Source organism: Carassius gibelio, chromosome A18, assembly GCF_023724105.1.
Source record: "Carassius gibelio isolate Cgi1373 ecotype wild population from Czech Republic chromosome A18, carGib1.2-hapl.c, whole genome shotgun sequence".
In the NCBI taxonomy this organism is placed as follows: Eukaryota; Metazoa; Chordata; class Actinopteri; order Cypriniformes; family Cyprinidae; genus Carassius; species Carassius gibelio.
The window spans coordinates 19,147,186-19,172,554 of NC_068388.1; the positions used below are offsets into that span (position 1 = coordinate 19,147,186).

Genomic DNA, 25,369 nt, shown 5'->3' on the forward strand with positions numbered 1-25,369 from the left:
AGGAGACTCAAAACGACACACAGGCAAATGATAATATAATTTGATAGAATAACTAGATAGAACTAGAAGGCCAAAAAGGAACTGAGAACATAGAACAACTAGACAAGGGATCAAAAAATTACTTAAGCGAGATCAAAAAGATAAATTCTGGGCCAAGAAACAGGTAAACACCGAAAACAAACCAGCAGAGACACAAGGAAAGAGAACCCGATATATAGAGCAGTACACATGAGGATCAGGTGAAAACAATCAAGCAGACAAGGGCTAAACAAGGGGGCGTGACCAGGGGTAACAAGGAGGTGGGACAAGAGGAGCACGTGGCAGACACGAACAAAGACAGAACCATGTGCTTAGACACAAAACAAACAAAGAGAAACATGGAACAGAGACAAGATGGACAGGACTATCAGGGCAGGATCCTGACATATTATCAATAACATCCGCTTTTAGAAACTATGGCAACACACGTGGACAAAAATGGTGCTGTACAGTCAAACTAAATCCATTACAGCTGCAGCATTAAATTTAGATCTGCTCAATGTTGCATCATGATTCTTTTGAAAAAAGAGGTGCTCGGATGAATCATCGCTGAAACACTGGAGTTTCTTGTTCAGTATGCGCGCTCACTGACTAAATTCAGCTCTCTCGCAAACTCCCTCAAAAATAACAAAGTGCATATGTGCGTAATATGTACATTAGTAGGAGATTCATCCATTAAACGTTGTATTGACAGCTTTACTGATTATACTGATTATATATAAATGAGTTTTTTAAAAAGTGCTTAAACTTGCGCAAGGCTTAAATCAGTCATCTATTGTTCCTTGTCAATGTAAATGTTCTTTGCTCACTTTCTCTTTATAATTTATTCACTGTTTGAATAACTCTGGAAGATACAGGTAATAAAAAAAATAATTCCATCCGTGAAAATGATTCGGGCATCTCTGCATAGTTAAAACAACATCTCAAATTATTCAACTCTCCTTCATAACATCATTTAGCTTTGCCTTCCTTATTGTTTTGAAAATGCCACCTCTGATGGCAAAAACGTACATATTGTGCCTTTAAAAATACACTTCACTTTGAAATATATTAAAATATGGTAGTAAATCAGTTACATACTTTAAACTTACAGCGTATGTTTTATTTTTTTTTATCAAATCAGTTGTAATTCTACTTCCTTAATTTGAAATTAGAATTCCGATCTTGTGTTCCGCTTGCTGCCTCAGTTCAAATTTAGAATTGAAATGGAATTTTAAAATGCATTTCAGTTTTGAATAGAGCACAATCTTGAATGCTTTTAGGTGTTTTCCTTGGCTTTGTGTGTTTGTGTGTGTATAATGTAGCCGGTGTTCTGGCTCTGTTTGTGTTATAGAATGTACTGTAACTGCAGTGGTCCTGGGTTTTCGCTCCATTCTGAGGTTGTAATGCCTTATATCAGTCACTATGGCTCTAAGGCTCAGATCGAGCACTATATTCCACAGATGACTGCTGGGAAATGCATCGGGGCCATCGCTATGACAGAACCTGGAGCCGGCAGGTGGGCTTCAGTGCGGGCATGACATTTAAAGAATAAATGATACTTTTAAAGATACAACTGACTCCCAGGGTGCATCACATTTTAATGCTTTCAGAGTCATATTGTGATATATTCATTTGTTCCCTTTGCCATCTTGGTTCACATCTTTAATATTCTCTCTGAAGTGACCTTCAAGGAGTGAAGACATTTGCAAAAAAAGACGGCACTGACTGGATTCTTAATGGGAGCAAGGTATGAACAGTGGCTTCTGTGATGCAGAGAATTCAATCAATAAGTCAGTCAATGAATCAAACTACTCATATAGCACCTTTCAAACAAATCCATTGCAAGCACAAACAATCGACTGACACAAAATAAAATAAATTAAAATAACAGAAATAGTTTATAATAAAAAAGTTAAATGTTATAAATGTTGATAAAGCTAAATAGAACTGAAATAATTTATTATGGTAATAAATATAAAAGCCAGACTAAATAAGTGTATATAATTGCTTAATGCCAGTGTAACAACAAATAAAGTGCTAGATTCAGAAGATATTGATATCTTTTAATGCAAATTAAAATAATTTTTAATTTACATTTGTAGCCAGGTCAGTAGTGGGCGCTGCTGAGGGTATCAGTATAGGGTGTAAGTTCCCTTTAAATATGTCACTTCCTGTTGGTTGGAATGGCTGCAGTGTTTGAATTGTTTGGCATGGTTGGTCGCTGGAAGAACAAGCTCTGGTAGGTTTATTTAAGAGAGGTTATGGTCTTAAGAATAGTGTTTTAATGCTCACTTGTGATGTTTTGTGATTGGTTTGACGTGTTGACCAAGAGCCGGTGATTTTGGGTTTTAGTGTTGTTTTAATTGGGCATGGGGTGTTTGATCAATTCATTGTGTTTATGTAGTTGGTTTGTTTAGACGTGTGTTCTAAATACCTTAATGCTGAGAAGGTTTGACTGGATGAGTGGTGGACACTGGGTTACCATTGCAGTACACTGCACGTGAGTGTTTGCCCTTTTTTTTTTTAAAGCAGGTTGTTTTATTGTCCGAAATGAGCGGTGAAATACCTTTTTGTATGTATTAAAATAAATAAATACTTTTTAGAGAAGTTTCCTTAAAGGCCCTTATATTGGCTGCTGAACGAGATGAGCAGTGGATATTAACGACGGTTGTACTTCCTGTGGTGTCTGAAATAAGGTATCTATTTATTCATGTAATTCTGGAATAGCTAGCATAGTTTAACATTGATTGATTTTGTAATAGATGTACGGGCCTAATGTTATGTCTAGAGATAATACTTGTATGTTTTAATAAGAATGTGTTTTTGCCTTATTGTTTTTCCTTTATAGAATTTGATCCATCCAGTGTAAATGACCACTGTTTTTCCCTACCTTTGTGTTTTTTTGTTTCTTTATAGGGTTATGGTATTGTAATCGGTTTTCTATTTATTTGTGATTTTGTTTGTTTTTGTTTTTTTTGGCCCAGAATTAATCCGTTGTATTTTCTTTATGGTTTATTTTGTGAACTTCAAGCTAAGTCAGTTTCAACAGCTCTTAATAGAGTAACTATGAGGGGAAGATACTCATTTTGATTTATACACCAGTGTGGTGTGGAACGAGTTTGAGTGTGTTTTTGTGCACGTAGTGTGCGGTGCAGAAAGTTTGTAATTTCTTTTGGGGTTTATTGTATTTATTTATTTTTTGTGTATATTTTCTTTTTGAGGTATTGTTACCCAACATAATCTAGTGTACTGACATCCTGTATTACTAAATGTGGTTAGCTTGTGAAGGAAATCAAATGAGACCAGAATCCATGTATTTAATAAAAGTGATGTTTTAATTCTCATAGCAGTTTGGCCTTAAGCTTATTCATTTAATTGGATAGCCGAGCGGGGAAACCCTTGAGTGATTGGGGATCTCCTACCCAAGTATAATTGGAGTGGCGTAGTCAAGAGCAATCAAACACCTTTGTAGCCTCATCACACATTTAAAAATTGTAATATCTTCTGCACCTCTGTCTTCATTTGTTGTTACAGTTGCATTTAGCATAATGGCTGAATGAGACATCACAAAAGATTTAAATTCTACTGTGTGGAACAGCTAAAAGAGAGGAACCAGAGGATCCGAGGGGCCATCTTGTTTTTTAGACCTAATGTGTGGTCTCGTTTTGGTTTTAGTTAGCCCTCATGCAGCAGAATTTTGAGTTAATTGTTGATGATTTATTGTATTCTTTGGTAGACCAGAAAGGAGAGCATTACAGTAGTAGTCACAAGAGTTAGTTTTAAAAACTTTCTCAGTGAAAGAAATGGCCTAATTTTATCAATATTCTTCAATTATTCCATGGTCTGTCTGAATACTAAAATACAGTTAGCAAGTGAGTCAATAAGTAGCATATACAAATTAAAAAGTAATGGTCTTAAAAGCTATCCTTGAGGTACAACACATGGTACATCATAGTTTGTGTCTGAGTTGCCATTTATAAATACAAAAAAACAAAAACAAACCAAAACCCCTTTCATAAAGATATGAGATAAAGTGATAAAAAAACAGTTCCGGTAATTCCAACATGTTCATTTAAAGAATGTGGTAAACCAAAGGCAGCAATTAAATCAATTTGAACCAGAAGTGAAGGTTTGTTTCTATCATGATTTGTTGTGCTATCAATCACTAATTTTAGAATGGGTGCCTCTGTGCTGTGGTGTGTCCTAAGACCTGACTGAAGTATCTCTATTTTAGCATTTGAATTTAATAAGGTACTTGGCTGATTAAAGGCTTTTCAAAAAAAAAAAAAAAAAAAAAAAGTGAGATTTGAAATTGGTCTATAATTGCTGTGTTAAAACGTTCTACAGAATACAGCAAGCTGTTGGGAGTGGATAACTATATCAAGGATGTCTTCAGGAAACAAAATTAAAAAAGTGTTAAAAAAGCATCTGCATCTACCAAGTTAAAATGTTCCAAACATAATGGAAAAAATGTAGTGTGCTTGTTTTGCTTGCAGATACTTGATCTAATATCCATTCTTTTCTCCTTAAAGTAGCCAGCAAATTGTTTTACATAATTAAAGTTCAGTAATGTAGTTGATATTCAGGAGAATTTCCGTGCTTTTCTTTTCTTTATAACCCAAATAGATGGCAATAAATGCTGCTGCTTTACAAGAAAAAATCCCATAAATATCATAAATTAGTCCACACGATTCAACACTGTTTTCCAAGACTACCATTTTGTGTCAGAAACATACTGAAATATAAAGGGGTCATAAGCTGCAATTTTTATTTTATAATATTCCTTGAGGTTGTTATAATGTTTATGTTTAGTCAGTGTTTACAAAAAAACTGTCATAGTTTAAAAATAAATCAATCAATTAATAGCTTTGAGTGAATCTTCTACCAATTAGTTGGTTAGTTATTTATTTCAATTGTTTAGAATTTTCCATCAGGTTTGAATAAACCACAGTCTTCTACAGTACTTCTGTCACTTTCTTTCAGGTGTTCATCAGTAATGGCTGGATGAGTGATATGTTGATTGTAGTTGCTGTGACTAACCGTGAAGCAAAGACAGCAGCTCATGGAATGAGTCTGTTCCTGGTTGACAGCGGCACTAAGGGCTTCCAAAAAGGCCGCAAACTGGAGAAGCTTGGACTCAAAGCTCAGGTTCCCCTTAAAGCTTTCCAAATACATAACCTCGGTTTAAATGCAGTTGCCAATATGTGTAAGAGTTCACTTAAAATTTATTGAAACATGTAAGAATGAAATGTACTTTTAAGTTTAGTATAGATTAATAAAGAGGTCTAGTTTAGAAATGTTTTAGTTCCTTGTTTCTGTGCAGGATACAGCCGAACTGTTTTTTGAGGATGTGCGTTTGCCTGCTGAAGCTTTGTTGGGTCAGGTCAATAAAGGATTTTATTATATGATGAACGAGCTGCCACAGGTATAAGAGTTTTCCTGTTCTCTATTGAATATTCCTATTTTTATTCTTGATAATTGTTTGGATGGATTGTTTGTTTGTGGTAGTTTGAATGTATCCATGAAGTTACCTCCGTGTTATGAGAGTGTAATTAGTGATAAAGTAGTGTTTATAAGCACAGTGCTGCTTTTCTAGAAGAATTTACTGAGCGTAAATGATTATTATTTGTATATCTCTCAGTCTTTCTAACAACCTGCTATAGGACCCAATCAATTCCCCCTGTATATTGCATCTGTCTGTGAAGATCTTTTTTACATGGATTGCACTGTCAGTATAAGATATAAAAATATGAGGGGATTTAAGATTCTGGGAATTTGAAAATCTCTACGAATAGGCTCAAACTACATTCTAATCAACTATAATAGGAATAGGGAGAGATTTCAGCTTGTTTCTTTCTTTCTGTGTCATTCTGCAGGAGCGCCTTTATATAGCAGTCATGGCTCTTGCCAGCTGCGAGTTTATGTTTGAAGAGACAAGGAACTATGTGATGCAGCGGAAGGCATTCGGCAGGACCATCGCTGACCAGCAGGTAAATATAAAGGGGTCATGTTAAATAAAAAAATGTATTAAAAAAATGATCCTATATTTATATGTAAATTTCAGAGGGATCTGCAGAGTTGCAGGTCTACACACAACCAGCCAGAGCAAAAAGTTTTAAACTATGGAAATGTTATTTACTTTTTTATGAAAAATAAAAGACGAAAAGGAAATTTGACTCTTCATGGTATGACCCCTTTAAAAAATCCTTTCAGTTGTATTAAGTTTCTCTGCCAGATCCTCACAATTAGTTTCCTCATTTGTTTAGTGTGCTTTTAACCTCACGTAAGGTCATGGCCACACACTCACTTTGTAATTGTATCCCTCCATCCTTCCTGCAGTTTGAGACAAATGCTCAGAGAAATTGAATAAGCTCCATTACACTGTTAATTTATACATATGGATGAGTATAATTAGTGAGGGCTAAATCAGGTTTGCACTAATAAAGTCTCATTAACATCAGAACTAAAACTGATCATCTATCTGTCTTTCAGGTGGTGCAGCACAAACTGGCTGAGTTGAAAACAGACATATGTGTAGGTCGAGCTTTTATTGACAGCTGCCTTCAGCTCCACAATGAGAAAGACCTGGACTCAAGCACAGCGTCCATGGCCAAATACTGGTGAGTCTCTTGATGAGTAAACCTAATGAACACTAGGGAAGGGTGCTTTTTAAAACATTAGTTTCAAATCAGTGGACTGGAGCATATATCAAACTTCCCAAGTAAAGGCTGGAGTCCACTACAAGACTTTTCAAAATATGAACCAAATTTACAACACTAGGCATTATACACTTGTAGACTTCGTAAATAGTTCAAAAGAAAAACTTGGCATCCTGACTGAGGAACACATGCTACCAGACTTTCAAGTCGTTCATAACACAACAAAGTCACATAGAAACGTAGTAGAGACGTACTGTATGACAAATTAATCAAAATGGGCTGTAAAACCGGCTTAAATATTAGATGTTTGATATCCTCTGATTGGATGGAATCATAGTCTAAAGCTAAAAAAATCACTGCTTTTCGGCAACTGCATGTCCAGACAGCAAAATCTTGGTCAAATGTCATGTAGTGCATTCTAGCTGTAATGTGAAATTGCAAACAAAACTCTATTATGTTCTATACCGTTATGATCCTTGGTTTCAAAATGTAAAAAAAAATAATTCTGATGGTTTGTCATTAGAGATGTTGATCTGGTGAACCCATGAAAGAATGATCTCTGGTCAGTTTGAATGATTTTATGTACTGCGCATGCTTGGAATTTAATTGTTTCTGATTGGAGTAGTTTGCCAAGCATTGGCTTAAGGTACAGTTACATTTACAATTGACCTATCGGTAAGCCCTGCCCCCCTTGGCTGCTGTTGCTTACTCGGACAAGCAAGTTAGTTGCAAAGTGATTTACTATGACAGCTGTCAGTGTGAAACCTTGTCCCAAGATGTTGTTGATCAATTTTTGACACAGAAGGACCACCATTCAAGTGGGAATTAAATATGCCATGGAGGGATATATAAAATAAGAAGATTAATTTGGAAGCAAGGGTTTGCAAGCGAGAGAAGCCTCATTACTGTTGTCATGATGAAAACATCCAGTATTAGTTTACCGCAGATTTAGATTAAGTTAATTTACAGTTATCCAGTTTAATATGGAGATGCACTGAAATGTAGACCTCCGGTCCCCGTGCAACTGATACTCAAATGCCATTGGCTCAACTGCGTTCGAGGGGAGGGGCTTACCGATAGGTCAGTTGCTTTGGTAAGTTTTGTTGGCAAAATCCTATGGGGTTAGATCTCTGCCACAATTATGCGTGTGAAAGATCATTTTTTGAGCACACAAAAGTGCATTTTGCATGCACACAATCTGAGTTATGTGGAGAAAATGTTCGTCTCGCAAAGAAAAAAGTATTTTGAGCACACTCAAATCTAATTTGCATTTTAAATACTTTTTCAGATGTGTGCAGACCTTATCTTTTGTGCATGCAATGTTTCACTAGCTTGCTCCCTTGATGCCCGCCCTCAGTGCTCTCTAAAGGCCGACAGCTGGCTTGCTCAACACAACCCAGCGTTACAGTATGCCATAATTCCAGCCATTTAGAGACAAGGCTGTTAAATTCTGATTGGGTGCCTTGAAAACCAATCACAACATTCCTTGCATTACCAATCAAAATACAGTGCATGCATAATTATTATGCAGGTTGATATTCTGATTAACGTTTTTTCCGGACTATAAGTCGCACTTTTTTTTCATAGTTTGGCTGGTCCTGCGACTTATAGTCAGGTGCGACTTATTTATCAAAATTAATTTTGACATGAACCTAGAGAAATGAACCAAGAAAAAACATTACCTTCTACAGCCACGAGAGGGCGCTCTGTGCTGCTCCAAAGTGCTCCTGTAGCCTACACTGAGTAGAATAGATCGCCCTCTGGCGGCTGTAGACGGTAATGTTTTCTCTTGGTTCTTGGTTCTAAACAAATGCGACTTATAGTCCAGTTCGACTTATATATGTTTTTTTCCTCGTCATGACGTATTTTTGGACTGATGCCACTTATACTTACGTGCGACTTATAGTACGAAAAATATGGTATATTTTTTTTCCAAGCACATTTGACCAATTCCAAACAACAATCTTATTAACTGCTATTAATCTTGTATTTAATCACTTACAACTGATACATAATTGTTCATGAAGGCTGGAAGTGTAAAATGCCTAATTCAGGTGTGCATAATTATTAAGCAGGTTTTCTTCTACAGGTAAAATCTCGAGATGGACTAAAAATGAACTCCCAAAATGTACTAACAGATTTTGGAAGATAAATTCTTCAAACAGTGATACAAAAGGATGTGTTGCTGGTCCTTCAAGAGTCACTCTCAACTTATCAGTCTATAAAGCCTATATCAGCCTATGTCATATCAGCAGATAGAGCAACTCAGGCAGGATACAATCAGTGGCCTTAAGAAGATCAACAACACTGCTCTCCCAGGGAAGCTGAAGCTGTGGTGCTTTCAGTTTGGGCTGCTGCCCCGTCTCATGTGGCCAATTTCTATATATGAGGTCACGCTCTCCCATGGCATTAGACTGGAGAGATTAGTGAATGCACAAGTGAGGAAGTGGCTGGGACTGCCGAGATGCCTTACCAGCATTGGCCTGTATGGCAATGGAGCCCTCTCCCTGCCAATCTCAAGCCTGGTGGAGGAGTACAAATGTGCCAAATCAAGGCTGGAAATGACTCTCACAGAATCCCGGGATCCAGTCGTCAGAGGTGCTGCTCCTATCCTAGCAATGGGGAGGAAGTGGAAGCCATCGGCAGCGGTTGCGGTGGCAAAGGCTGCCCTCAAACACCGGGATATAGTGGGGCAGGTCCAACATGGCAGAGGGGGCCTTGGATTGGAAGCAGCAACACCCACATGGCAAAAGGCTACTCCAACCGAACGGCGGCACATGGTGGTGGAGGAGGTGCGCCACCAGGAGGAAGCAGCCAGGTGTGCCAAGGCTGTCTCCCAAGCCCAGCAAGGCCGTTGGATGAAGTGGGATGGTGTGGAGAGGAGAAAAATCACATGGAGCGAGATGTGGGGTATGGAGGCTAATAGACTAAGTTTCATAATCAGGGCCACATACGACGTTCTGCCCAACCTACATCTCTGGTATGGAGAGGACCCAGCCTGTTCCTTGTGTGCAGGTGCAGCCCCAGCAACCCTCAAACACATCATGGTGGGTTGTAAGACAAGCCTAACTCAAGGAAGGTACAGCTGGCGCCATAACCAAATGCTGAGGTGTTTGGCTGCCGAACTTGAGAACAAGAGGGCAACCACCAACGCCGCGCCTCTAAATGCCCAAACTACCATCCCGCGGAGAACAACCTTCATGCGGGAAGGGGAGAAACAGTGGACTAAGCCATCACTCCCAGACTGTGGCCCACTGAACGCAGCCCGGGATTGGGAAATGCGGGTAGACCTTAACCAGAGGCTCACCTTCCCACCCGAAATTGCAGCAACCAACCTGCGCCCAGACCTTGTCCTTTGGTCCAAGTCCTGCCGGCGTGTCTTCATCGTTGAAATGACTGTCCCATGGGAGGATGCCATCGACGGGGCATTTGAGCGGAAGAGGCTGCGATATGCCAACTTAGCAGCTGAAGCAGAGGGGCGGGGCTGGAACGTGAAGGTGTGGCCAGTGGAGGTGGGATGCAGAGGTTTTGTAGCCAGCTCTACCACAAGGCTCTTGAAGGAAGTAGGGATCAGAGGGCAGTCCCAACGGAGGGCAATCAAAGAACTTGCCACTGTAGCGGAACGGAGCAGTCACTGGCTGTGGCTGAAACGTAGGGACTCAACATGGGCTGCCAAATGATCGCATGGTGCCACCACCGTGCGACACACACCCGGGTCTGATCAACCCGTGGTGGGCAAACCCCGGCAGAGGGTGTCTTGTGATAAGTGGCCGAAACACCCAATGAGGTCGGGCACACAACTGAAGATGTGTCACACTGATGGCACCATGAGAAATTTCACCCCACACAAGATGACATCCCATTCAATTGTTGTGCTGAACATTAGGGATTTTTTAAACATCCAGTCCTACTAAGAATCCTTCAATTATTTTACTACACTTCAGTATGTGATTCTTATTATGTCGGGGCAATTTTTACGGATTCTATACTTAACCTGAGAAGGGATGCATCGATCTGATACTCGGGATCGGTATCTGCTCAGATCCAGGCATTTTCTGTGGATCGGGTATCAGACAGACGAGACCGATCCAGATCCGATACTGGGCTTATACTATAGTGTTATTGTTGAGCCACACAGAAGAAACATTATAAAGCACCAAAACGTTTTCAAGAACATACAGTATTTCAAATGTTCTGAAGCTGTTCCATAGTTAAATGTGAGGTATAGATTAATATTGAAGTCATTAAATTCAAGTTCACATGAACTTTTCTCTTCTCTTCAAACTGTGTGTCGCATTCGGTTACTACAGTCAAAACAATGAGACAGTAAGAGCACAAAGTAACTGAGGTTTATAACTGTTTAAAGAAAAGGCTCATTAAACTTACACACAGATTTAATAGTCTACATATCAATTAGAGTTGTTCCGATTCTGATACTAGTATCGGAAATATCACCGATATCACAACAAATTCTGGCATCGGCGAGAACATGAACCCATATACCGATTCGATACCATTTTCAAGACCTAGTTATGACCGCTAGCTTTGGCTAACCGCTGCATGGTTCTTCTTCGCTGCTCAGAATGCATTGCAAACACAGGAAGTTGTGCTGTGTTGCCACAAGCAACACCCTGTTTAGAGCAGCAAAGAAAAAATGAAAACGTGTTAGCAGCACTGATCTATATATGACTGGATCGCTCGCCGCGTTCTAAACTGCCAACAGACAAGCCGCTTCTATATTATAGATCAGTGGTTAGCAGTATGTCCGCTGTTTAGCAGTAGTTCAGACTGGACCAACCAGACAGTAAAACGGTGACTAGGGATGACTTGTTTTGTTGTAAAGAGATTAATATATAATTTTTTATATTCCTAGACTTATTTGTTGCAGTTTTTTATACAGTTATATGGTAAAACTAAAATACCTTTTTTAGTTTGCGGTGTTAGATTTTTGGCTGCATTTGAAGTTCTTTTTCGCTTAATAGTAATACTGTCAAATTCATGTCAGATAATAAAAATAGTGTAATAAATAAATTAGTTCACCATGTATTTGTTCATGTTTTATTAAGGGATAAGTCTGAAGCACACCATAAAATAATTCTAGCAATTTACACAGGGCTAGTTGTATATACAGCTGTATATACAGATACACACCCAGGTATCAGATCAGTACTCCGTATCGGCCGATACCCTGTGCCAAGGTATCGGAATCGGTATCAGGAAGAGAAAAAGGGTATCGGAACATCTCCTAGTATCAATATCTCTTCCCTTGTACAAGTGATGTCTGGTTCGCCAGTTTGATTATGACTGAATCGTTTGAACTGGTTCGCGTCTCCAGTAAGCATTAATCCACAATTTGTTTACTTTTTTAACGTGGCCAACACTCCCTCTGAGTTGAAATAAACTAATATCACGGAGTAATTAATTTACTTAAACAGTACACTGACTGAACTGCTGTGAAGACAGAACTAAAGATGTACACGCTCCCGTGATTTTTCTAGAATCTAGAGTATCTTTTGCTGCTGAATTACCTACCAACCTAGTTCATAATAATAATATCGTTTATTTTTTCATTTTTTATTTTTCATTAAAATGAAGTTGTGTATATGTAGTAGATTGTGATTAACACAAAAGAATGATGATCAGGTCAACACAGAGAAGTATAAAAGTTCTATATTGAATAAAAAAAAACTGTGCTGGTATCAGATTGGATCAGTATCGGCACATTCTCAGAATTTTCGGTATCTGATCAGATCGGATCGGTTATGAAAAAATGGTATCGTTGCGTCCCTAAACCTAATTTTCTGAGAACCTAACACCATTTACTCCTGGAGACTTTAGGTTGGTTGCAGCTCTGGAAAATTTTGGAGCTGGAGACTAAATGGTTCCTGGTGATTTCAAACCTAAATCTTCACCTTAATTCCTAATTCTTTTGCACTTAACATGCATAATTTCTTCTTCACGAGGTTTTGACTGACTCTGCTGACCTACTGAGCATTTTGCTGTCCAATGGTTATGGATTAACTTTGCAATTTCTAGTACTGGGCATTTCATATTTTTTGACTTTCAGTCTTGAGTTAAATATCTTTTTTTGGCTCATTTTATTTGTTAAAGAAAATCTGTTTAATAATTATGCACACCTGAATAGAAGACTTTTTCACTTCCAGCCTTCATGAATAATTATATATCAATTATAAATTATTAAATACAAGATTAATAGTAGTTATTAAGATCCGTGTCATTTGGAATTGGTAAAATGTGCTTGGAAAAAAAATATGATCAGAATATTAACTTGCGTAATAATTATGCATGCACTGTATTTTTCCTCCTCTGCAGTCGTGGTAATGCGAGGAATCTTTTGATTGGTTGTCAAGGCAGCCAATCAGAATTTAGATCCCTCGTCTCTGATTGGCTGGAATTATGCCATATTGTAACATAGGGTTGTGTTGAGCAAGCGAGCCATTGCTGTTTAGAGGGCACTGATGGCGTTGCATGCTTAAAAGAAGTCTGATTTTCGTGTCCTCTAAATACTTTCTTCTTTGTGAGACAAACATTTTCTTAACAAAATTCAGTTTGTGTGCATGCAAAACACACTTTCAAGATCTAATCCCATAAAATCCAGTATTTAATTAGGAATCGTTGTGTTTGGGAATTTCACTTAAGAGCAAAAGTTTTCTCAGCACAGATTATACAGACAGCTGCTTTGTTTGAAAGTGACTTTTGTATGAGATGTATACTTCATACACTACATTAATGAAATAATTCATTATTTTGCTGAGCAAGTGGTTTAATTGATACCATAATTGATAATTTATTCTTGTTCAATAAGTCGTTTCACTTAGAAATGCATTATAGTACAAAAGTAATTTCAGTCACAACTTCCATTTCATGCTGACGGATTGTGACATAATGTGAATTATGAAAACATGACACGATACGTTTGGATTAGTTTCGTGTTAAGCTTTGCATGCCTAATGAAGTCCACAGAAAGTAAAATTTTTCTTGCATATTTTTGCACAATTAATGTTAAACCAGATTTATGTGTGACAGACTTTTCCCCTCCTTAGGGCCACAGATTTACAGAATAGAGTTGCTACTCAGTGCCTGCAGCTTCATGGTGGATGGGGCTACATGTGGGAGTATCCGATAGCCAAGTGAGTAACAGTTAACCCTTTCGAGTCGATTAATGCGTATACACGTTATGAGTCATTTTCTCCTGATAACTCCGAAAATAATTTCAATTCCACTTTCAGTTTTGATCATACAGATAAGAGCAATACATTAATCAAATCTGCAAACAGTCTACTTTTTTTGTATACAGACATAATAACAACAAAACTTTGTGCATTTATAAAATTAGGAAAACAAATAAAGTGTGCTGTCTGCAGCACACTCATGATAGTTGACGTTCATTAAAATGAACTGTAACTCAGTGAACACTCAACGAAGAGACATGAGAGATATATTTATAGAAAGCATGACATGTCTACTAACTAAACAAATGCTGCTGAAAAACAAATATTCTGTTATAAAGTAATCCATATGAAAACAACGCGATGTCTGTTTTTCATGTCTCCCTTCGTTATCTTCCAATGTGACCCTTGGCCCCAAAACATGGTTTTACTACAGTAATGTAGTAGTAACAAATTTTTTTTTTACAGAAGATTACTGTGAAATCTTTATATTTTATCATGCAGAATGTAATTCATGATACATTCCAAGACTTAATTTATTTGATCCAAAATACAGCAAAAACAGTTATATTGTGTAATATTATTACAATTTTAAATAACTGTTTTCTATTTGAATATATTTTAAAATGTAATTTATTTTTGTGATCAAAGCTGAATTTTCAGCATCATTACTCCAGTTCAGTACTCTTCAGTGTCACGTGATCTTTCAGAAATGCTTTTTACTGCAACTGTACTTTTCAAACTATTTTTATTTATTTTTTCATTGCTGGCTTATTTTAGGGAAAGTGTAGTGAATAAGAGACCAACATCCCTGGTCCACCACAGTATCAAATTTTTGCCAGGTAGGCAGATACATGTTGGATATGTTAAAGTAACGGTATGGCTATAGTTTCTTATAATCTGGAATTGAGTTGGACATAATTACTTAAATTATATTTTAAAAAAGTTTGTCAAAAATACTTGAATCATTGCTCACCTTCCCCTCTTCTCAATGTCATTCATAATCATGTTAACCAAATAATACAAATGAGCTTATAAAACCAAACAGAATAGCTTAAAAAGAGAATATATATAATTTTGTTTCTTTGCAAAGTTCATAAAAAAGTGCATAAAGTTCAATAAAAAAAGACTTTGGTTTCTGGTTTTAAAAGCTAATTTGTGTTATTTGGTTAACATGTTTATGTATGAGTCAAGATTTTTTTTTTCTCTATAAATGCAATTTAAAAAATGAGAGAGTACACAAGAGCTGTTGTAGTTAGGTTTAAAGAAGCCCTTAAAACCCTGTTTATCTATATTATCTAATTATCTAATATTATTATTATGGTTGTTATTAATCGTGAATAAATCTAAAGCTTTTGATACTATTATTTTGTGTTAATGAATTTGTCATGAAGATGTGACTATTTCTTCCTTTTATGCAGGCTTACTAAATAATCTTGATATAAAAAAAGGGAGGGGGGTGCCCTTTTTCAGTTTCAGCACATGCCCCTCTAAAGGTCTGTGCACGGCCCTGGTTCTGTATGTGTTTTATTGCCTTATTCAAGTGATTTAACATTTTTAGTTTTCACTAACAACACATAACATTTTTTTTCCTCAAAAAAAACAATCGTACATACATGCTGCTCACATATTATTATAGCCCAGTTTGTGCTGATTCCGATAATACTGGACTTTAGCCATGATAGCCATTTAGATGTTTATAAGTAACTGAAAAAAACTTCTCCATGCCCCCAAAATACCTTTAGACCTCAGAGGGTTAACAGAGCTGATGGATTAACTTTGCACTTGTAAACATAATGCAGTGTTTGTACTATGCCAGTGATTGCATACTGTGGTTGAAGATATAGTCATAGACATCTCAGTTTATCGCAATCTCACAAATCTCTGTTATAACACAATAAATGTATTCATAATTAATATTTCATAATGTCTACAATTCGTGTGTTATAATGAGAGGAAACATGCGCATGCAAATTTCAGCACTGCATTGCTCAATGCTGCAAACACATGTGAGAACCTAAATAGAAACTCTGCATACACTTGCGCCTGCTAATCGTTTATATTTTATATTAGTTCATGTTGCTTTTGTGCAATAGATGAATATCAATTTATTTGTTTTAGATATTTTTTGTTTAGATATTTCTATTTTACTGGAGTCCCATTTATTGTTTTATTCTCCCGAATCCCGCACACACATGAGTCTCTGCAGTCGCCTATCAAGTCTTGTCCCACGAGCTGCACTCTGTTGCGTTGGGTCTCACGGGAGAAGATCTCTAATCCACTGGCACTTGACTTGACATTGCGTGTGCTACATCCTTTTTACAATCTCTAGATTATAAAACACATCATTCTGTCAGCAATGTAACACGGCAGAAACGTATAGAGACCTTGGCTTGTAACTATACTCTAATTACCATTTTGAAAATTATAATGCGTTAAATTACTAAAGTTACTAAAAATGTAATCAAATTACAGTAACTACCCAACACTGTTTAACCCAAAAAAAAATATTTTTCAATGAAAACAAATGGAGAAATTTAGAATGCTCAAATATAATGTATTAAATGCAGAAATACATTTAAATTGTATATATTTCATTTAAGGATACCATAACTTCCAACAGCACTGCACAAGCTTGCAAGGCCATCAAACAGCAAACACCCAAATGTATGTCAAGCAGCAAATGCTAGTAAATACTGGCACTGGCGAGTGTACTGTATGAAACACTGTTACTCACCAACTGGTTGACTGAAGTGTGGCATTGTGTTCTTTTACATGTGTGCAAGCTTGTTATACAGTGTTTTTAGTGGCTCGGAGCAGCTGATGTGAATTTGAAAAGACAGCAGCACCAAGTTTAAAGCATAACCAAGTCTGTTTTATGGAATTACATTTGGTTCAATAAAAATGAACGAAACTTTATAAAACTGAATGTAACTTCTTCAGAAACTATCAAAAATATGCCATTACAAAAGAAGAAAAACACCATGAAAGTGAAAAAAATGAACAGATGTAGTAACAATCTTTTCAAATATGCTTCATTCTTTGTTAATGTTTTTCAAAGATTCGTTTTCGCTAATCGTGGATTCTGAATTAACAGATTTCGCTTATGTTTCGCAGTTTTTCGTTTGGTGTTTTGATACAAACTTCTCGTGGTGATGGACAGGTGCAGGGCCGTGCACAGAACTTTTGAGGGGCATGTGCTGAAACTGAAAAAGGGCACCCCCCCCCCCCTTTTTATATCAAGATTATTTAGTAAGCCTGCATAAAAGGAAGAAATGGTCACATCTTCATGACAAATTCAATAACACAAAATAATAGTCTCAAAAGCTTTAGATTTATTCACGATTAATAACGACCATAATAATAATATTAGATAATTAGATAATATAGATAAACAGGGTTTTAAGGGCTTCTTTAAACCTAATACAACAGCAACCTTCTGTGAGCCATGTATCTTGCAAAAATTTGATACTGTGGTGGACCAGGGATGTTGGTCTCTTGAAGGTCTCTTATTCACTACACTTTTCCTAAAATAAGCCAGCAATGAAAAAATAAATAAAAATAGTGAAAAGTACAGTTGCAGTGAAAAGCATTTCTGAAGGATCACGTGACACTGAAGAGTACTGAACTGGAGTAATGATGCTGAAAATTCAGCTTTGATCACAAAAATAAATTACATTTTAAAATATTCAAATAGAAAACAGTTATTTAAAATTGTAAAAATATTACACAATATTACTGATTTTGCTGTATTTTGGATCAAATAAATGAAGCCTTGGAATGAATCATGAATTACATTCTGCATGATAAAATATAAAGATTTCAGTGATCTTCTGTAATTTTTTTTTTTTTTGTTACTACTAAATTACTGTAGTAAAACAATGTTTTACAACATTTTATACATGTGAGGACGAGCGGAGAGTATACCATAACATGATTAGCCTAAATGTTAATAAATTAAGTGTATCAGCAATCATAAATCAAAAAATAAATTTATTATCAGGTGACGAGGATCACTCGTCGCTTTGTGTAAGTTCCAGTACGAAACAAAGCGGGGGGCGCACCTGTTATGATTTTCCGATGGTAAAAACAAATTATATGTTGTTGTATTACTTATCAATTTATCGTTTTTGACCAGCGAATGTGTGCAAATGTTGTTGTTTTTCTGTCCGTCATTAAAACGGCGACGGCGCCTGACGCTGCGGGGATCACATTACATTTTCTTCTAGGTTACAAATTAGTTTTTGTAGCTATATAGACGGAGCGCTCAGTTTTTCCTGTGGTAAAATGCATTTGGCCAAAATAGCATTTTATTAAAGATGAAATGCAACTGTATGCACAGGCTATTTAAGTGTTGGCTATGACTAGATGGCAAATGCTAGTCTCTCAGGCGACGTCCCACATGTCTCAGTCAGCAGGCACGTGCACAGGTAGGGCTCAACCTGTGCAGAGCACATGCCCTTTTTGCCCTTACACTCCGAAGTGCCCTTTTTTTGGTGGGGTTTTTTTTTTTTTTTTTTTTTTTTTTTATCAATGCTATTGGTCACCCTTTACGTCTGTCTGTCTGTTTTACAAATATTTAGCAAATGAAAGTTCTTAAAACGAGCTTGTGTAAATCTTATTCGATCCTCAAGCTGTCAGTAAGCTGATAACTCCGCCCCCTCTATATTCATTAAATCAACTGAAGTTCCACAGCAGCCGCACAGTAGACACCAGCTGAGCTGAACAAAGTTTTGCGAAGGGTAAATAAATATCTTGTTGTTTGAATAAGTACTACTAAACACTATGTCTATAAAGGCTCATATTTTATTTATTTGATGTCTGACTGACTCACTGACTGAGACATGTGGGACGTCGCCTGAGAGACTAGCATTTGCCATCTAGTCATAGCCAACACTTAAATAGCCTGTGCATACAGTTGCATTTCATCTTTAATAAAATGCTATTTTGGCCAAATGCATTTTACCACAGGAAAAACTGAGCGCTCCGTCTATATAGCTACAAAAACTAATTTGTAACCTAGAAGAAAATGTAATGTGATCCCCGCAGCGTCAGGCGCCGTCGCCGTTTTAATGACGGACAGAAAAACAACAACATTTGCACACATTCGCTGGTCAAAAACGATAAATTGATAAGTAATACAACAACATATAATTTGTTTTTACCATCGGAAAATCATAACAGGTGCGCCCCCCGCTTTGTTTCGTACTGGAACTTACACAAAGCGACGAGTGATCCTCGTCACCTGATAATAAATTTATTTTTTGATTTATGATTGCTGATACACTTAATTTATTAACATTTAGGCTAATCATGTTATGGTATACTCTCCGCTCGTCCTCACATGTATAAAATGTTGTAAAACATTGTTTTACTACAGTAATTTAGTAGTAACAAAAAAAAAAAAAAATTACAGAAGATCACTGAAATCTTTATATTTTATCATGCAGAATGTAATTCATGATTCATTCCAAGGCTTCATTTATTTGATCCAAAATACAGCAAAATCAGTAATATTGTGTAATATTTTTACAATTTTAAATAACTGTTTTCTATTTGAATATTTTAAAATGTAATTTATTTTTGTGATCAAAGCTGAATTTTCAGCATCATTACTCCAGTTCAGTACTCTTCAGTGTCACGTGATCCTTCAGAAATGCTTTTCACTGCAACTGTACTTTTCACTATTTTTATTTATTTTTTCATTGCTGGCTTATTTTAGGAAAAGTGTAGTGAATAAGAGACCTTCAAGAGACCAACATCCCTGGTCCACCACAGTATCAAATTTTTGCAAGATACATGGCTCACAGAAGGTTGCTGTTGTATTAGGTTTAAAGAAGCCCTTAAAACCCTGTTTATCTATATTATCTAATTATCTAATATTATTATTATGGTCGTTATTAATCGTGAATAAATCTAAAGCTTTTGAGACTATTATTTTGTGTTATTGAATTTGTCATGAAGATGTGACCATTTCTTCCTTTTATGCAGGCTTACTAAATAATCTTGATATAAAAAGGGGGGGGGGGGTGCCCTTTTTCAGTTTCAGCACATGCCCCTCAAAAGGTCTGTGCACGGCCCTGTCAGTCAGTGAGTCAGTCAGACATCAAATAAATAAAATATGAGCCTTTATAGACATAGTGTTTAGTAGTACTTATTCAAACAACAAGATATTTATTTACCCTTCGCAAAACTTTGTTCAGCTCAGCTGGTGTCTACTGTGCGGCTGCTGTGGAACTTCAGTTGATTTAATGAATATAGAGGGGGCGGAGTTATCAGCTTACTGACAGCTTGAGGATCGAATAAGATTTACACAAGCTCGTTTTAAGAACTTTCATTTGCTAAATATTTGTAAAACAGACAGACAGACGTAAAGGGTGACCAATAGCATTGATAAAAAAAAAAAAAAAAAAAAAAAAAAACGCCACCAAAAAAAGGGCACTTCGGAGTGTAAGGGCAAAAAGGGCATGTGCTCTGCACAGGTTGAGCCCTACCTGTGCACGTGCCTGGACAGGTGCTCTCTGACCGGGAAGAATTACTATTGTATTTTTCTAGTGCTCAAATAAATCACTTATATGATGTCTAAGTTTCTGTCTAGTATAATTGAAAAAAAAATAGGCAGTGGTATGTTTACTGACTAAATAGTTTGTAGAAGCCTTCAGTACTATTGGGAAATATATTTTCTTATATTTGGGGGGTGGGGGTGTAGACATAGTCTCATAATAATATTTGCAGGAGTCTCATTTTTCATGATATCTTATTCAGATTTGAAATGGAAACTCATGGGATATGTGACTTTCAACTCATTACTTTTCTAGATTGCTCCAGGACTGATTTCATGTATTTTTATATCTCATTAAAAAAATGTGTGGTAAAAAAAAAATCAAGGCACTTCAGTGTCTAAAACTTTTAATATTTTTGAGCATTATCAAATCTGGTTGTTAAAAAGTAAAGCCCAAAGAGTTTTCTTTCCAAAGACACCAAAATTATGTTTGTAACACACTGAAGTAGGAAACTGTTAGGTAGAGCCCTTTCAGCTGTGAGTCCCATAATGGGGGGTCAGGTTAACAGGTTAAAACCTTATGATTTACTCTGTTCTTCGTATAAAGATATCTTATGGCTTCAGAAGCCTTGGAATGCAACACAACATTTTTTGTAGTGCTAAAATTTTCAGTGTTTTTTTTTTTTTTTGGATGCAACGTAAACAACTGTCGGGTAGAAGTCGGCTTCATAGCAGAAGTGCTCAAGATCGAAAGTGCACACGAAGTGAGACAGGGCCAATATGTGACGATTTGGGAGAGAGAACATGTTGCTTTGTGCTATTTCCTTGACTGTTATTCTTTTGTCCAGAAGAGGGCGAGTTTCTCTCAGCTCTTCACAGCAACACCACAATATCTCTCACACTCTTTAAATGGAGCTAAAACTGGGTTCATTTGAATTGCCATTTGATTAGTCACTCTTGATAATGGCAGTCTGTTAGTTGGTATATATTTGTATATTTTGTTGGCAGCAGATGTACCCTGTGTAGGTGTAAAATGCCTCTTTCAGAACCTGGAATATTCATACATGATGAGAGTCTTTAAAAATCTGCTGGTGTTTTAATGCAATATAAATACAGCTTTTGAGGTTAGCTCATCCCAAAATTAGATTTATATATATATATATATATATATCTATAGATATATAGATATATATATATATATATATATATATATATATATATATATATATATATATATATATATATATATATATATATATATATATATATATATATATATATATATATATATATATTTTATTTATTTATTTATTTATTTATTTATTTATATAAACTGTTTTTTGGACCATTAAAAGTATTTTATGTTCATGACAATGAGGCATATCTTCTCCCCAAAATCCAAGTACCTCTTATGTTTTACAGTAATGAGAATGAATATTTTTCTTAATGATTATAAGAATTTGAGGGGAAATGTGCTTGCCATAAAAATGTCACTATGTGAAAAATCTTAATGATCCTAAAAATAAGCTTCAGTGATATCATTTTGAGGTGAAATATGACCTTAACATTCTTAAGATTCACCCAGCCAGACTTTCAGTCTTGACTCATAAATAAAATGCATTAGAAACATTTTAATGATTGAATGATGTCTTTTTGTGCTGTTTTTCAGGGCTTTTGCAGACTCCAGAGTTCAACCCATCTTCGGAGGAACCAATGAGATCATGAAAGAACTAATCTCACGCAAAATCGTTAGTAAAATATAAATGCAGGAAAAATGGAGAAAAAAAAAGAAAAGAAAAAAATGTCAAGTTAACCATCTGTAGCGGGAGTTTCACTGAGAGTTTATTTCAGATGAGTTATTTAACATACAAGTTCATGTTATGTTAAAGTCTGCTTATATTATATAATGTCTGCAGAGAGAACATTTCTTCTGTTTCTGTTCATCTGTTTCTGCTGGATGTATGGATATTTTAAGCAACATTTGTTTTCCAGGTGAACAGTTTTGCACCACTAAATTGCAATTTTTTTTTTTTTAGTTCAGATACTTTTGTTGAGTTTTGACTGCTTGATATGTGAATACCAGCTTTGTTTGTACAAATAAATCTCTTTTCTCCAATAACACCTTTAGGATACTAAAATCAGTTTGTACATTTTAATCACTGTTATGTTTTGTGTAAACAAAGAGAGTCTGTCTAAGTGTGTGTGTGTAAGTTTATGTGCGGTTGAGTCTGTGGCTGGCTGGCATGTTCATAGTGAGTCATGGAGCAGAGGTGGGTGGTCTGTGAGCGTTAGTTGGTGGGTGTTATAAAGAGATTAAAACCAGTGTTCGACTCTCTCCATCCGGCGCTCTTTCTGTCATGGGTGTAATTATAGAGCAGTTTTCCTTTTATTCAAAGATTGTCAAATATAGAGCCGCTCTATGAAAGTTCAGAGTAACTGTAGATTAGACAGAGGAGAGAAAATCGTCTTTCAAAAGCAAGTTTGACAAACGGTCAGAAGATCAAAGTAATGATTCACAAATGAATCGCTCTTTTGAGCTGATATTTCTAATGATGTGAGTGTTTCAAAAAGTGCTCTTTTATTTTTATGATGGAGAACAAAATAGAACATAGTTAAAATACTGAAACAATAACCTCACCAAAATAACATTTAGGTTCCTAGTTAGTGAAAGAGAGTATTTTATTAGAAAAATTTAGATTATACCATTAAACAATATTTTACCAACATACATTGCCATACCCAGTGTTCGTTAATCCAAACAATTTAGATTATTACTTGTTACTAGTTACTCTTTTTTCAAAAGTAATAATATTGCTTATTACTTTTTGGAAACAGTAATTAGTTACATAATTTTCCTTCATGGCCTTGTGAATCTTCCCCATAAATTGATTCTAAAATATCATAATTTGACCAACATCTACATTGGATTGCAGTCAGAACTCAATGGTAATTGCTAGTGACTTTTAAGTAAAATTGTTGTATTAATTGTCATGTAGCTTGATACTTTTAGCTAATTTCTCTGTTAACCAGGCCTATATGACTGTATTTCATGAAGTATTCTATCAAAATAAGATTTTTTCCCCACAATCAGTACTTTAATCATGTAGTTACAACATCTACCAGCAGGGACTAACTGGAACAAGTTAACTAAGCCAAACCTTGACCTTGGCTCGTACAGCAATGACAGGGAATTTTCACCAGTCAGTGCTTAAGTCACTTTTAAAAGTGGATGAATGGCAGGTAATACCATTAAAGCTTCTTCGTCTTGAATTTCATTTCCGTCTTAATGTTTTTTAAATATGATCTTTCAGATACATTGATATGAGAGTCTGCTCTCTTCTTTTTGTGTTCAGAAAAGAGGAATTAAAACTTTTTAAAAAATTAAAAGGAAGTTTTAAAACTGACACACATGGTTAGTAAATGGTGAGCCCTCTTCTCTAATTTAAAAGGATCTTCTTTATATTTTCAAAGACTTCTTTGTGTTGTATGAAATGTGCCTTTAGTTGTGGTTGAATAGAGTGATTTAACTGAACTCCCATTTGTCAGATCATCTAAAGCTGCATTCACGTCATGTCAGAATGATCGTATTTGCAAGTTGAGTGCACAAGTAATAATTAGCGGGAAACAGGGCCTATGTCAAGAATTATGGCAGAAGCAGATTGTTATTGATCATAATACGTTGTACTTCTTAATGTTGATGATACAATTCAGTATACAATCTTAGTTCCTGTCATTTTGTTTACAGGTGATAGTCACAAATAGACAGTAGCATATACATATACATAGTGTTCAAGCCTCTAATGCAAAGATATTTTGATTCTCACACTTACAAGTAAATGCTGTTGTCAGGTAGCATGAACACAGCCAAGGTCATGAGATATATCTGTGAAGTTCCCTATCTGTCGGTCACTACGAGTTATGTCGAACAACATATGGGGTCTCACTTGGGAGGCCAATCATCTCTGAATTTAAGAGAAAACGCCAATGAAAATTGGCTAGTGGATTAACATACCTGAGCCACTCCCCATGCCAACGGGTATAAATAGGGCGACAGGTGCATCCACTCATTAGATTTTTGCTTCGGAGCCGAGTAGTTGATGAGAGCAGTCACTACAAAGCCAATTCATCTTTGTTTTGAGGAGCTGTTCCTGGTCGGTGTGACGGCGCGGTACAGTGGTGTCCCTGTGAAACGGCGATTCCCCTGGGTCCTTCGGCTAAAAGAGACAGTTTCTAAAAGAGCAAATCACGGACGATTCGCGTCTTTTTCAAGATGCCGTTTCGTCCGTGTCCTTCTGGATACGGTCGTTTCCTGTCTTCGGTTGACGGTCAAGAGCGTTGTCTGCAGTGTCTGAGGCTGCGCTCGTGGATGATTCATGCATCTAATGTGGGCGTATGAACATGGCAGCGCTGCGATTGTGTCTCTCACTCCTCTCACTCCTCAAGGGGAGTGCAGCAGACCCCTCTGTCGCCACCCGTCCCGGTTTCTCTGGCTCGAGCAGAGGACCGCCGGCTGGCGCTCTGGGAGATCTGAGGGTTACAGTGAGAGCTTCTCCGCCGGGCCACACCCCACGGACCTCTCGCTCCTCCCGCGGCGCCTGTCCCTTGCAGCTGCCGATTGATTCTGACTTGGAGTTGTCGGCCATGCTTGCCCGGGCAGCCGTGAGTATCAGGCTGGAGGTGACTACATTGGTTTCTCGGCGCGGGACGCGGCTCACAACCTCGTTGTGCTCCGGTGCCTTTCTTCCCGGAGGTGCATGAAGAGGTGACGAAGTTGTGGACGGCCCCTTTCACGTCCAGAAGCCGCTCATCTCCCTCTTCCATCCTCACCACCCTCGATTGCGGGGCAGCCAGGGGGTACGTGGATGTTCCCCAGGTGGAGAGAGCGGTTGCGGTGCACCTGTGCCCGCAAAACGCCGCCACTTGGAGGAATCATCCGCGTCTCCCTTCCAAGGCCTGTAAGCTGTCGGCCGCGCTCGCTGCCAAGGCTTACAGTGCTG

The 25,369-nt window shown here is 37.0% G+C and overlaps 1 protein-coding gene across 3 annotated transcripts in view; it reads left to right on the plus strand.

Moving 5' to 3' along the window:
• The window catches only part of LOC127934185 (long-chain specific acyl-CoA dehydrogenase, mitochondrial-like), a 32,511-nt gene extending 10,018 nt beyond the window's left edge, over window positions 1–22,493 (plus strand). For 2 of the 3 annotated variants that reach the window (XM_052531404.1, XM_052531401.1), the window contains exons 4-11: window positions 1,373–1,537; window positions 1,702–1,768; window positions 5,005–5,169; window positions 5,345–5,446; window positions 5,898–6,011; window positions 6,514–6,641; window positions 13,745–13,831; window positions 22,042–22,493. In XM_052531404.1, coding sequence (XP_052387364.1) covers window positions 1,373–1,537; window positions 1,702–1,768; window positions 5,005–5,169; window positions 5,345–5,446; window positions 5,898–6,011; window positions 6,514–6,641; window positions 13,745–13,831; window positions 22,042–22,135 — 922 coding nt within the window. In that variant the 3' untranslated portion in view covers window positions 22,136–22,493. The remainder of the gene's footprint in view (window positions 1–1,372; window positions 1,538–1,701; window positions 1,769–5,004; window positions 5,170–5,344; window positions 5,447–5,897; window positions 6,012–6,513; window positions 6,642–13,744; window positions 13,832–22,041) is intronic. The other variant, XM_052531402.1, reaches the window with a different exon arrangement.
• The last annotated feature ends 2,876 nt before the right edge of the window (window positions 22,494–25,369 follow it).